The 14447-nt window shown below is 38.8% G+C and overlaps 1 protein-coding gene across 6 annotated transcripts in view; it reads left to right on the forward strand.

The window, feature by feature from the left end:
- The window catches only part of TBL1X (transducin beta like 1 X-linked), a 195831-nt gene that overhangs the window by 163883 nt on the left and 17501 nt on the right, over nt 1-14447 (forward strand). For all 6 annotated transcript variants that reach the window (XM_061998678.1, XM_061998688.1, XM_061998670.1 and 3 more), the window contains 4 exons: nt 1294-1426; nt 10864-11005; nt 13767-13830; nt 13934-14031. In XM_061998678.1, coding sequence (XP_061854662.1) covers nt 1294-1426; nt 10864-11005; nt 13767-13830; nt 13934-14031 — 437 coding nt within the window. The remainder of the gene's footprint in view (nt 1-1293; nt 1427-10863; nt 11006-13766; nt 13831-13933; nt 14032-14447) is intronic.

Raw genomic sequence — 14447 nt, forward strand, 5'->3', positions numbered from 1 at the left:
CGTAACCAAACGTGAAATGAGAAGTGCTACTTGTGTGACTCAGCATAAATTAAGCAGAGCAAAACAGAGTATTTGAAAGCCTGGGTAAGGGTAAAAATCTGGAGATTTTCTTTCCAATGGCAATTGTGCAACGTCACAGTCTGTTTTGCCAGACAATGGGCAATAGCTCAGCAGAGCTTGAGTATCAGGACAGATGGCTGATTTTAAATGCCATAAACATGTGGCAATAAAGAAGCATAATTATTCCACTTGCAAACCTATGGATGTCCATATGTGATTAAAGAATGACTAAGTAAAAGATTTAACCCAGAAAGAAAACTTGCATTTTGATCAGTCAGAGATGAGCTGGCCAAGATGTTCATTAGGTAACACGAGGCTGCCTTTCCTGCCAACTCTCTGTGCTTGGATGTGCTTTCTGTGAAATGGGTCACACTTCTGTGTGTAACATCTGCTGTTTCGGCGTGTTACCTGTCCTTGGTTGGTGTCTTGTTTGCAGAGGATAATAATCTTGCATTGCTGCCAGGAAGTGTAATTTAAGCTGAATGAGGAAGATTTATACGGAAGCAATGAAAATCTGGAGTGAAAGATTGTTCATGATGTAAATTGGAATGAATTGCTTCCACTAAGAGAAATTCATCATTTTAAATTCACTTTTTTCCTTAAGGAAATAAAAGAGCTTTATAAAAACAAAGTTACTTAGACTGCTGTCTAAAGAAGTCCAGAATTACAGCATGCAAGTTAAATACATCTATGCCTCAGTTGGTACCATTGCATATATTTTGATGTCCTTGAGAAGGTGAACACTCACCGTTTCCCTGCCGTATTCAGGGAATATGGCACTTACTCAGTATATTTTTCATCTGTGATTAGAACACATATTACTTATAGGACAAGAAAATGTCCTGTAAGAAAATATAGGTGTTATATATTACTTTTGTAAAGGAATAGAATAAAGCTTTTCTCAAATATGTCAGTCTGCTATTTTAATAAATCTGAAAGTCATTTTTAATGAAGCCAACTTCAAAGAAAACCTGTACTGAAATAAATTCTGACTAGGTTTTGGAAGAAAAGATACATGCATTTATACAAAATATGATTGAAAGCTTTACCTTTAGGGGAAATCTCATACATCTGAATCATCATAGAGAAGAAAATAGAGGAATATGGTCAGTGAAAAAACACAGAATATATTTTATAATGTATGCATTGCTGTAACCTTTAGACTGTGGGTTGTTTTTAAAACAGATCTAACAGTATCTTGCAAACTATTTATTCTGATATATCTCCTTACAGATAATCATTCAAAGCCAATGGAAATTGACGGGGATGTTGAAATTCCTCCTAACAAAGCAACAGTCCTTCGGGGCCATGAATCAGAGGTGTTCATCTGTGCCTGGAACCCTGTCAGTGACCTGCTAGCATCCGGGTAAGACCATGACTGAAAACAGCTGCTGCAATTAGAGTATGTTTAGAGTTGCAAGTGCTTGCAAGTGTGTACTAGAGATGAATGAGCATTCTCTTTGCAGATCTTTCAGTCTGAAACTGTTTTCTTCAGCAATACTGTACCAACATAGCAGTTAAGTAAATCATAAGGTGACTCAGAACATGAAGCATTTGCACATTTAAGATGTGCACTCTGTAGCCCTGAATACACATTAAATTTTTTTAAAGTTTTTTCAGAACTATGGAAACTAAACCAGAGTTCTCTTTGGCTACATCTGCATTAGCCTGATGCGCAAACAGGAGTAGATCTGTAGAGCAAAACTGTTTTGTTTGTCACTGCTGCTCATGTGGGACAGGGAGGCTTCAGGATAGACCTACTTTTGTCCAAGGAACTGAATATTAAGGAGTGGTTTCAGGGCCTGTTTTGATTTGGTGTCATTGGAAAGGAGTTTGGTTTGTGGTCTGCAGAGTTGCTCGGCAGTAACAACCAAAGCATGACCAGTGGGACAATCAGGAGATTGACTTAAAAAAAATCACATTTGATCAAAAAAAACCCCAAAACAATGTGAATACACTGAGCGCTACATCAGACACTGTTGGAATATGTGTTTGTTCATGATTAAGCTTTAACCTTAAAATGAAGGCTAAATTTAAGAAGTCCAGCTGGGAACATGGAGGAAAGTTGGTAAAAGTTAGAGCAGATAAAGGGGTCTTCATCACCTAAAGTTGCTTAGGGATATCAGAACAAATTTCTTACAAGGAAGTGTAGAGTCCTTGTGTTTCCAACTTTTTGTAAGATCATCAGAATAAACTTATATTTGTTGATTTAATACATGAAAACAAGGTATTAGAGTCAAATGGGAAAGAATAAATTAGAAAAGTAAATACTAGGTTAGATCAACAGCACAAAATCTCTAAGACAGGAGTTTCCAAATAATGGTTTCAGGTAACAAACAGGATTTTTAGAAAACAGAATCCTCCCGAATATCATCTTTCTGGAATGTCTGGGCCTGATAGTACTTTTAGTATCTGTAGCACTAAGTATCTTCCTTTATTAATTTTAAATGGATGCAGCACTAGAATTTGCAAAAAAACTGTATGTAAGGGTTTTGGATTAAAACTTTTGGTTTTCACCTCTCTTTTTCCATAAGCTCGGTAGGCCTTTTGGTTTATGATAGGGTCTATGGGTTATGCCATGACAGAGACAAGAGCAGTAATGGCAGCCATGCTCCAGTGCCATGCATTTGCTGTTTTTTTCCACTAACTATATTGCTTTATCCACTCAGTTTTCTAGTGTCTCGGGCAATATTGCTTGGCAGTATTGCTTATCCCTAGCAAATTATTATTATTAAGGGAAGTCCAGATCATTAAGATCAGTCTCCAGTTAAAAGAGGCAACTATAAAACAGTTATTTCACGCAGATTGTCCTCTTCCCAGCATACAATTGAGCGAGTCATAAAGAGAGATCTATTCAGTGTGTAAATAAATAAAAATCAGGGTTGACAAACGTGGAAGAACTGTAGCATGTGACACTCCGTAATCGTCCTGGCCCAACTCTAAGAGGATGTTTTCGGGGAAATATAAGTGTATCAAGGGAAGGCAAAGAATCTTCTATGTACAGGAAATGTTACTGCCTACATAATGATTTTTAAATCACCATCATATGATCTCAAACAAACATGCCTCTGTACTACTCCTCCAACTTTTCAATGTATGCCTAAACACTTTGACTACCCTTAGGTGCTAAATCACTGCCTAACAGTGAAGAAAACCTTAAAAACTAAGAATTTATTTAGCCTCATTAAATTGTTTTCATGGTTGTGTCTTATTAAAGATGAAAATCTAGACAAGGTTTTGTAAAATCTGAAAGAGCTTTCCCATAGTAGAGACAAACTTAATTAGAATGTTAAGGGCTGTCATGAGATCAATAGCTCTCGTATTTAGGGTCATTCAAGTGAAGAGACTTATTTGTTAATACAGTAGATGTCATTTAGGCCTGTCATCCTAAACAATACACTTTTTATGAGTAAGCTTATCCATTATGGTATTTATACGAATTCTATGAGAACAGCCTGCAGGTGATCAATTAGCACACCTACATTATCTAAAATGGAGACGATGAGAAGAAAGGATACATACAAATTATTCTTCAGGGACACCTGGTGATGCCTGAGATGAAGTGAAGATGATGCTATATTCTGGAGAATATCTACACAGCTGAAATTAGGCATCTACTCGAGTGCTCTGTCCCTCTGCAGGTACCTGCATCTCTCAACTCATTACATAGGGAGTTAAAAATCCTAAGTGCTCAGACCTTTGGCTTTAGCATCAGTAACTACTTCCCAGTATTCGCCTCTCTCTCTCAGTGCCTGCCATACTGGACTGACTTCCGTAGGATCTATAGTTCTCAGTCCTGGTGTGCATAGCTTAAACAGTGTACCATTTCATATACCAGAGCATATAGTGCAGTAACTGAGGAACCAGTGAGTAACTTTGCTGCAGGGTGCTAAGCACTGGTAGATGGATCCCTGGGACAGTGATACTTTAGCTTCAAGTAAACCTGGAAGATGACAATCAGAGCCATTAGTCAGATGTCTAAGATAAATGCCCTCTTACTATCCTTTCAATTAAGCTTTACCTTTCAATGTGATAGGACTTTTTTAACAAGCTTTGCGACTGATTTTGGAAGCACATAAATACACATGTGGTTAGAAAGTGTAGTCAGGTGCTGTGTCTCATGAGGACTAACGGCAATGCAATGAAAATGCAAATAATTTAGGTCTGTGTTCATCTTGATCAGATTTTAGCCTGCTCATAAGAAACAAAGTATGCAATGCAGTTAGTCTTAGGTAATGCAGCACTGAGCGTCTGATGAAGTTTACGTGACTGAAATGGCATAGAGTGCACAGAAGAAAACAAAACCAAAGGAAGAGAGCTAAGTGACTGATTATACCACTGCACAAAGAAGCATTTGAGATGTCTGGTATAATCATAATGTAAGGTATCATCTACAGGGTTACGGCACCAATTAAACGAGAGGGAAAAATTCCCCAGGGTATACAGTGTGTTGCAGTTCTGTTTGTCCTTTGCAAAGTAATGCTTCAAAAAAGAAAACTGCAGTAAGTCTAGTGCACAAACACTGAATTATTAGATTCAATAATAGCCAAATTGTGCTGCCAGTCCGTATTTTTCTTCTGGTTTCCAATCTGCCTCATTGTACCCATCTGTTGTCTTCTTAAAAAATACATATAAAAACCTAACTATGAAATAAAAGAAATAACACATTTGTTTTGTTTATAAAGTGCCTAGCACAATCAAATCTCAATTCATGGCAAAGCATTTTCTTCAAGCCTTGTAATACAAGCAAGAAATTTTTCGAACAATTAGCAGCAGTTTAGACAGTAACCTGATGTAATCTTCAAAGCACTAAAAGAATAATGCAAGTTCACGACCTAATTTGAAGCAAGCTGTGTTAGGGGATTTGTTTGTAGAATTAATTACTCAAAACTAGAGTGTTGGGTCCCAGTTTAGTGAGTTTCCTACTGACAGGAGTTTTGATATTTGATATCCAATCTACTAAATTGCTATGATTTTTTAGGGTGTGAAGGATAGCACAGGAGTAAATACTCTCTTGACTTTGCAAAGGGCATTTAAAAAAAAAACAAATCCACAGATGAAAACCCAACAGTGGAGACAGGCATTTCTCTGATCAAATAGCCAGAAAAAATATGTTGTGCAGCTGCTCTTCCTCCTCCACCACGCCCATAACCCTTAAAGTGGAGGACAGAAGAGACTAGAGATGCCAGTAAAGTCTGTCAAAGGCATGACTGTCACCAGATGCCTATGAGAGGAATGCTTAGATGTCACAAACAAAGGCATAACAGAACAATAGAGGGTATACATACAGCCATGGGAGAGGATTAATTAATTACACTTTATGGAGGAAGTCAACATTCCAAAACAGATAATTGCACATACTTTTATGTCAGGTAAAAAGAGTAGGTGTTTGACTAAATCTCAAGATTTGATCATTCCCATCCATAATTCCAAGTTTGCTCTTAAAAGCCAATCGTCCTTCTCTTCAAAGACTGATTTCTTCCATGAGATATCTTTCAGTATCATTAAGTTTTAATTTTCTGACTCATGTAAATTGTTACAGATGGTTATGTTCCCTGGGTAGTGCAAAAACCCATTACAGCTATGTCCACATTAGTAAACTAACCCTGCGCGAGAATATTGCTAGGCACTGAGGCCAACTGGCACAGAACAGCCGGTGTCTCCTGGCTGCAAAACTGATTGCACGCTGGGACTCATCTCTGGACGTTTTAACCACCAAGCCGTGCCCAGGAGTTATCCAGAGGGAACATCAGGGCCCTGAGCAAGATTGCTAATTGTAACAGGCCATACTCTGGCTAGGGAATAACTGGCTATCAGTTTATTGGCATAGGTGGTCACAGGCTGCTGACCCAATGTGTCCCTGAACGTGCTTGAATTTCCCAGTGTGGAAGTGGATGGACTGTGAATAGCAGGTCTGCTAAAGCCTTGAATTCCAAAAGTTTTTCCAGTTGAACATAGGATGTTTGTGTCATCGTGTTCACCTGCCACTTCCAGAAGCGTGCTGCGTGCTCTCTTACATTTAGCCATGCCCTTCAGGTGATTGTCATAGCTGTGAAGCAGAGCAACCTGGCCTCATTCCCAAAACTCAACAGCAGATTTCATTGCTGATCTATACTAGTCTCTTTTACACAGGGGAACTTTGTCTCTTGCAGAGTGCTCCATGTAGCTTTGCTCTCACTAGTCAGCAAAATAATTAGCCATAAAAGTTCTTGTGCAAGAACTTTATATTATGACTGTGTCTTTCAGAAGCAGGAAATGATGTTTCTAGGCCATCTCCTGTCATCATCTCTGGGTTTTATATAGTACTTAGAGTTACTCTGTTCCTCATATCAGTGCCTTAGGATCCACCATGAATTACCTTTCTGAATAATCCTTCAATTACTGGGTTAAGGGATTGATTTCACCACCACACTAGTCAGTACCAGGTGTTAATTCTGCATTATGAGTGCTTACTCATTAACAGGTGACTTTATTGGGGACAGTTTCCTCATTATGTCAAACCCATTAGTGCAAAGTGGTCAGCTGTTGGGTGAGGCCTGCTTGAATCACAGAATCTCAAGGGCTGGAAGGGACCTCGAAAGATCATCTAGTCCAACCCCTCTGCCAGAGCAGGACCACCTAAAGTAGGTCACACAGGAACCGGTCCAGTTGGGTTTTGAATGTCTCCAGAGAAGGAGACTCAACATCTCTTCTGAGCAGCCTGTTCCAGTGTTCTTCCACCCTCACAGTGAAGGAATTCTTCCTTGTATTTCTTTGAAACCTCTTGTGAATATTCAAAAGATGCATAGATGAGGGTCAAACTGCCGGAGAGCAGCTCTGCACCGAGAGACTTGGGAGTCCTGGTTGACAATAAACTAACCATGAACCAGTAATGTGCCCTCATGGCCAAGAAGGCCAATGGCATCCTGGGATGCATCAAGAAGAGTGTGGCCAGCAGGTCAAGGGAGGTTCTGCTGCCCCCTCTACTCTGACCTGGTGAGGCCTCATCTGGAGTCCTGTGTCCAGTTCTGGGCTCCTCAGCTCAAGAGGGACAGGGAACTGCTGGAAAGAGTCCAGCACAGGGCCACCAAGATGATCAGGGGAATGGAACATCTTTGATATGAGGAAAGGCTGCGGGAACTGGGGCTGTTTAGTCTGGAGGAGAGAAGAGTGAGGGGTGATCTTATTAACATTTATAAATATCTAAAGGGTGGGTATCGGGAGGTTGGGACATCCCTTTTTTCTATAGTAGCTAGCAACAGGACAAGGGGTAATGTGATGAAGCTGGAACACAAAAAGTTCCACTTAAATATAAGAAAAAACTATTTCACCGTGAGGGTGACGGAGCAGTGGAACAGGCTGCCCAGAGGGGTTGTGGAGTCTCCTTCCTTGGAGATTCTTCAAGACCCACCTGGACATGTTCCTATGGGACCTGGTCTAGGTTGACCTGGTTCTGCAGGGTGTTTGGACTAGATGATCACTGGATGTCCCTTCCAACCCTACCATTCTATGATTTTATGAAGGTATCAGAAAAGGAAATGCAGAAAAGTCAGCATTAAAGACACAGTGATTTTTAGATGAAGTACTGAGGGACATGGTTTAGTGATTGGCCTGGCAGTGTGAGATGTCTCGTTGGACTTGATGATCTTAAAGTTCTTTTCCAACCATAACGATTCAATGATTCTAATAACCTTTTACAGGGAGCTATGTTATAGAATCAGTGAGTCAGGGGTCTTCATCTAGATACCTCTGAGGCACTTCTTTATACTGAGTGCCTGGGAAGCGTAAGCGCTAACTTTGAGACCTTCCCTTTATGCTCTTCAAAGAAGAATAATAAAAAGTATAACCACATTAGCAATATTACATGTCAAAATAACAGTGGTTCTAAGACTTGCAGGTGAAGATTAGAAATACCAAGATTCAACAATCATCTTGCAAATTTCTTTGTCCAACTGCAGGTCTTTTAACCTCTGTGCTGACAGTTGCAGAATGGCAAACATTTTTTCACCTTGATTCATGATTATAAAAGATCTGGAGAGTACAAAATAAAATTATTCCAGAGTTAGCATTCCTAAAATTTGGCAGTATTCTACCGTAGTGCAGAATACTATTCATGTTACTCAAGTGTTCATGACTTGCATGTCGGAATGAGCTGCTTTATCATGCAGATAGAAGTTCTTCTGTGTGAAGAGGAGATTAAATATCTCTGAATTGTGCTTGAACTATGGTCCTCTCATAAGGCAGGGTTCACTGAATCATTCAACAGAAATCAGGATACTTTCCAGAGCAGAGAACACTCTTTTTTGTTTTTCTTTTTCTTCTTTCTTTTTTCCCCCAGGAACAAAAGGGAAGACACACAAATACCCTTGCCACACACTGGTGGGCTCATAAAGGCTCTTTGCAGGGACACATAATAGCTTATGTAGCCTTAGGAAGAGGAAAATGGAAAAACAAAATTAAAATACTGGAAAATAAGATTGTCCAAGCACTGCCAGAAAACTGACTAAATAAAACTGTTGAAAAACAAAACATAACCCTTTTAGAATTATAAAACAGGATATTGTGTTTGATAACCAAGTGACTGAGTACTTTATTCACTGGGTCCAATAGCAAACTGGATTATTACAATGAAGGTAGGACTAGCTCAGAGTCTTACATAGTGGAGAAGCCAGCACCAAAGGAATTTCCTACTTAGCATGTTAACCAATAGCCCAAGCTTATGAAAGACTCATGCTCCCATTATTGTAAATTATCACAAGTAAAAATGTCCCTTAACTTCAGAGCCTCATTGTTAATCTTCTAGCCAACATATGCAAAATTGTTCAGTTTCCCAGACCTCTGAAGAAATAAGGAGTTCTATTACAGTCTCAGATCTGTGTGGTGGCAAAAATTATCCTGACTTGAATTATTTCTTAATGAACATGAAAGATGTGTGCCAAAAACTGAAGAATGTCTGCACAACAATGGCTTGTGGTTAGGCTGGCAAAGCCCTGCCAGCTATCACGTCTCCACTTGACACAAAGGATTCAAAGGAGATGGGGGCACATTCCCCAGGTTTACCATGGCACAACACAGCTGAGAATCGCTGATACCGGCAGAGAGGTTTTTGCTTTTGCAGTTGAACTGTTCATGTAAAATTTGGCTAAATTATTGGTAAAATTCATAAGCAAAGATCAATCAAGTTCAATACTTGATTGGTCAATATTTACACTAAAAGATGTATCAAGCATTTAAAATTTGCCTGGTACTTCTAGTATAAATAATAAAAATGTTTTATTAGTAGATCAGAAGATAATTTTGTATTCTCTTGCTATGGATTTCTTTTTCAGGTAAATGTGACTTACTAAAGCAAAAATGGATCTCAGGTTTTTAGTCTTCAAGGAAAGACCTTTTTCGTCTCCTTGCTACTATATAGGAAAGGAAATTTTACTCATTGCTTTAAAAGAAGGAAAAGCTAACATTATGTGTATCAACAATGAAGCTTCATTAAGAGTGTATGAATTCTTGGTAATATAAGAGAGACGCTAATTGTGCTCCAAGATTCTACTTACTGCATGTAGATGAAAATTACCCTCCAGACAAAACAAGTGATCCAGGGTACTTCGATTGTTTGGATTCTTGCTATTATTGATTGTTTCAAAAAAAGCAGGGGCAGGGAGCGAGAGACAAATCCCAATAAAATGGAAAGCATAATATCTTCCACCCTGCTTGATTGATTTCTGACCTCAGAGATGCTTTTCATTGTGATAAAGATTTATGCAAGGTGAAAATGAGTGTATTTTTTACTGACAGATTATGATAAACTCTTCACTTCCTCCTCACAACTTTTTCTAGGCAACATCAGTGCTCTGGCCAGCATTAAAAACATCTCCCTAGAAAATACTCAGTCTATAAAATAAATTAAAATCCTGATGCTGTCTTTGTCTTGCTCTGTTACCTCAGTGGTTATTTTGCCACTTTTTTGGACAACGTGCGCTAAGCAGCCAAGCTACAGACAGCAGAGGACCCTGTCGACATGACGTCACAGAAGGAAATTAAGATGGAGTTTAAAAATTAATTTAAATTACCTTTCTCCTTCCTGATCTTTAGGGTTTACAGTTTGATTTAAGGCCAAGGAGCAATTCTGCAAACAGCTTCTGTCAGAGGCTGTATTCTCGTCTGTCCTGAACAGAAATACATTATGAAAGGACCATAGGCAAATTAAAGGCAGCATTAAGTTCACTTTCTGCTCCTGCAGTATCTGTCAAAAGAACCGGGTCGGGACCAAGGAGCCAGCACCTCCACAGCTTTGGGGGAGTGCCAGAGGTCCCCTTCCCTGAGGCTGTTGCCGAGGTGACCCTGCAAGTCCTGTCGGCCTGTGCTCTGAGGCTGCTCTGGGGGATACACCAGGAACTCAGCAAGCCTTTGGGCAGTGGGACTGTGCACACGTTTTATGGGAGACACATGGGCACAGCCTTGTATCTTCCCGTCTTTATTTGGATCTTCACAGTGTCATGATTGCAACCTAGAATCCTCCCAGACTGTCATGTCACTTACAGTAATAACAACTTCAGGTATGAAATGCAAAACGCAGAGACCAAGCAAATGTATTTTAGGTAAAAGTTTTCTGAAGAAAGCAAATGGTGCGGATTCAGATGAGATGTACAATTCAAATACGTGTTAGCATTTTTTTTAAAGTAGATGGAGTGCAAGAAGGGTTGGAGAGAAAAATTACTTAGTAAAGGCTGTGATACTCTCTCAATGAAAACAGAAATAGAGGTTTTTGCATTGTTTGCTGGGTCGACACCAAGAGGAGTTTTCATCTCTGCACAATTGCTTTTATAGATCCGGAGATTCAACGGCCAGAATATGGAATCTCAATGAAAACAGCAACAGCGGTTCCACTCAACTAGTTTTGAGGCACTGCATAAGAGAAGGAGGACACGATGTCCCCAGCAATAAGGATGTGACTTCATTGGACTGGAATGTAAGCTGTCTTCTAAGACTGTGCACAGTTTTTAACAGTCTAAATTTGTTTCCAAAGCAATTACAGCTGCTGCTCCATATCTTTTATATCTGAGGTGACCAGATGCTCTGTCATAACCCACTGACCTCTTGTTTCAAATAGTCGTAACAGGCTGAACTTTCCCCTGTATGCTATAATTTTCCAGGACTGTTGCCATCTTCAAGCTTAATAATGATGTATTTATATCTCTATTTTAGGAGCATGGGTAAAAATAAACTTAGCTGACTTTAAGAACAATTGTAGTAATGAAGCCTGATTAATAATGCAGTTGCATCTCATAGCTACTTTATTTTGGCATGTAAGGATATATAAGCACCAGCAAAGCTTTTTCTGAAGCTGGACTATCAATACCCTCTCTCATTTGAATTATACTGTGCATAGCCAAACATGTTCACATTACTGTCTTTATCTTGGTAGGAGTATGTGTAGTCATGGGTGGAACTGCCCTGCCTGATTTCTTTTTACTTTCATGCTGGAAAACTTTCTGTCTGAGATAATATATGAAGTGAGCGGAGAGCACAGGTATTGTTAAGAATCCTCAGTGTCTGGGCAGTGTCTTTGGACAGCGTTAAAACTGCTTTGTATCTCCTTTCTGCCACCAAGCAGAGTGAAAAGAACTTAGAAGATCTTGTAGGAACCTTAATTAATTTTGAGATCACTTGCATTCTGTCTGTTTTGCTGGTATTAGTTATGGACAGAGTGATCATGTGACTCTTTTTTTTGTAGGAAAACAGATTAAAAAGTACCAGAAGGGTTTCTCAGCAGTTGCACCCAGTCTCAGTTGCTAGCCAGAGATCAAAATTTGATTAATCTTTACTGCAGTGTAATTATCCTTGAGGTGAGCTAGGTGCTGCACAAAAGTGAAAGATAAGGCCACTGCACAAATCAACTTCCCCTCTGTATTTTATATTTGACACAATGAAAGAAGTTGGTGAATCAGTTAACAAAGCAAGTAAAGAACTCAAGGGCGTTCATTACTTATTTCCCATGGATATCACAGTGAAGTAAAATAGTCGGAAAAATTGAATTGAGGAGTAGGAAGGAACCAATTGAAAGAGGAAAACATGGAAAGGTGCAAAACAGTTATGAGAAGAGTTGCCTAAAAGATAGGACATCCTTTAGTATTTCCTGTAGCAGTTCCTTAGCTTTCTGGACTTTGCTAATCACTGATATTTCGCTTGCATTGTGCTAATACTTAATGTAAAGAAATGTTCCTAATTTAAACACTTGAAGTGCTTCCAAATTACTTGAATTTTCCAAGGAATGTGAACTACTACCACCAAGTTTGGATAAATTGTACATCCAGTCCCTGAGCTTTCCTTTCCTTTTCTCTTTTTGCCATTTCCATCTTTGTTCACATCAGCGACCCACATAAGTGTGTATCACAGTGAATCTGGCTTAGGTTTTTTAGGTATTTTTCCTGCTACATCATTATATATTTGAGTTAAATCTACAACTATTCTGACTCACTGTTTTTGGAGGGTTAGAGTAGACATATGTTTTAGAGGATTATTTTGTGTTTTTTCCTAATTTTATATTCATGATGATAGAAATGCCATCTGCCTTTATTGTTTATTTAGAACCACAATATTAATCATATTTCACTGTGAAATTTTCACACAGATGATATTAAATTAGTTCTTCTCTGATTTATGTGATTTACCTTATTGTCAGAAATATCTGTATTTCTAGAGGCTATATTCGGATCATTTCCTTTGGTACCAAGAGTAGGATTCATCTCTGTTAGATTTAACCATCTAAACTAGTCATCTAGACTCTCTCTCCAAGTCCGCAGAAATGGATACATGAGCCTTCTGGTTTGAGCAGAGTCTAAAGCAAACAGTATTGTGAATTACTCTCCAGAGGTGATTGATGCTGATAGTTACAGAAGGAGCCTCAGCTACTCTTTTAGACTAACTCCTAATTTCTGAATATCTGGCAATATACGGGGTGAATCACACTCCTAGTCCAGATACTGAAATGCTTAAATGCTACTAATCGCCCAGTATCCATCTCACCAAACTGCAGAGTGAAGCTCCTTTTTAATTATTCTCATTCTGGCCCAATAACTCGATATCACTATTGGCTGCACAGTGAAGGACTCCCTCCAGCAGAATACAAGTAATTTGCTGTTTACAGTTCCTGGGCTTTTTTTCTAATTGGGACCCATGAATCCAACTTTTCTCAGGCTGTCCATCATGGTACTGTGCCTCCGAGCATGTGTGGGAGACTGTGTTCAGGCAAGTAGGAAGGAACTTCTTGGTGGTATTCAATGTGTTAACCGTGAGTGTAGGTGGCTTAGGTATTTATGTCTTTCTCCTTTCAAGTATAGGTGCCTGAATTTCACTTAACAGGGATTTAGTCAGGATTTAGATGATCTGTTGATGTTTTGTAGGCTCTCTATGAAGTACTATCTGTTTGATATCTGGAAGAATCTCATAGAGTTCGTAGTGTTTTGTTTTCTTTTTCTAATCCTTTTGATTAAATGACTCTTATCTGATGGCATAGCCCAGTATTTCCACAGTATGTTAGAGGATTTTATTTCCTCTTTGCTGTCTGCAGTAATAACCTTTAGTTTAAATCATAGTATAATCTGTCTCAATGTGTAGACTCACATTTCCCATAAGTAGCAGTGCACAAATCTTAAAAAAGAAAAGAAAAAGGCTGTCTGAAACAGATTTCATCTGGTATCAACCTTTGCCATTTTTACATATCCCAACAGAGTGATGGAACACTATTGGCTACAGGCTCATATGATGGTTTTGCAAGAATATGGACAGAAGATGGTGAGTCAAACCACATTTATCGTTCTTAAGCATCAAACAGCAGTGAACTGTAATTTGACTGATTTGTAAACAAATTGTAATACTGACGTTTTCTTTATTTCAGGTAACCTTGCAAGCACCTTAGGTCAACATAAAGGTCCAATATTTGCCCTGAAATGGAACAAAAAGGGGAATTATATTTTAAGTGCTGGTGTTGATAAAGTGAGTTTCAAAAATACATTATTCTAGCATATAAATGTGCTGACTCTGTGAGCTTGTGCTGATGAATTCCATAAGATTGTTTTCTTCTCCTCCAGGCAGTTGAAAATGTTTTAGCGCATGTTGATTACCTTTTTGAGGCTGCATAAACGTGTACTATTTTTATATAAAAGCTTTTACTTAAAAAAAAAACCACAGCTATGTTTGTCCCCTGTGTAAAGTTTCACCTTAAAGGTATCTAAGTTAAGGAAAGACCTGCTTCCAGTACTTAATGTTTGCAGTTCTGTTGACTAACTTACAGGAAGGCAATGATCTTAAAGATACTGCACCCTGTGGCTCATCTAACTGTTGAAACACTTTGATTTGAATAAAATATATATGACTCCCTACACAAATATGCATAAACAATGGTAGTTCTG

Source organism: Colius striatus, chromosome 1 (assembly GCF_028858725.1).
Source record: "Colius striatus isolate bColStr4 chromosome 1, bColStr4.1.hap1, whole genome shotgun sequence".
Classification (NCBI taxonomy): domain Eukaryota; kingdom Metazoa; phylum Chordata; class Aves; order Coliiformes; family Coliidae; genus Colius; species Colius striatus.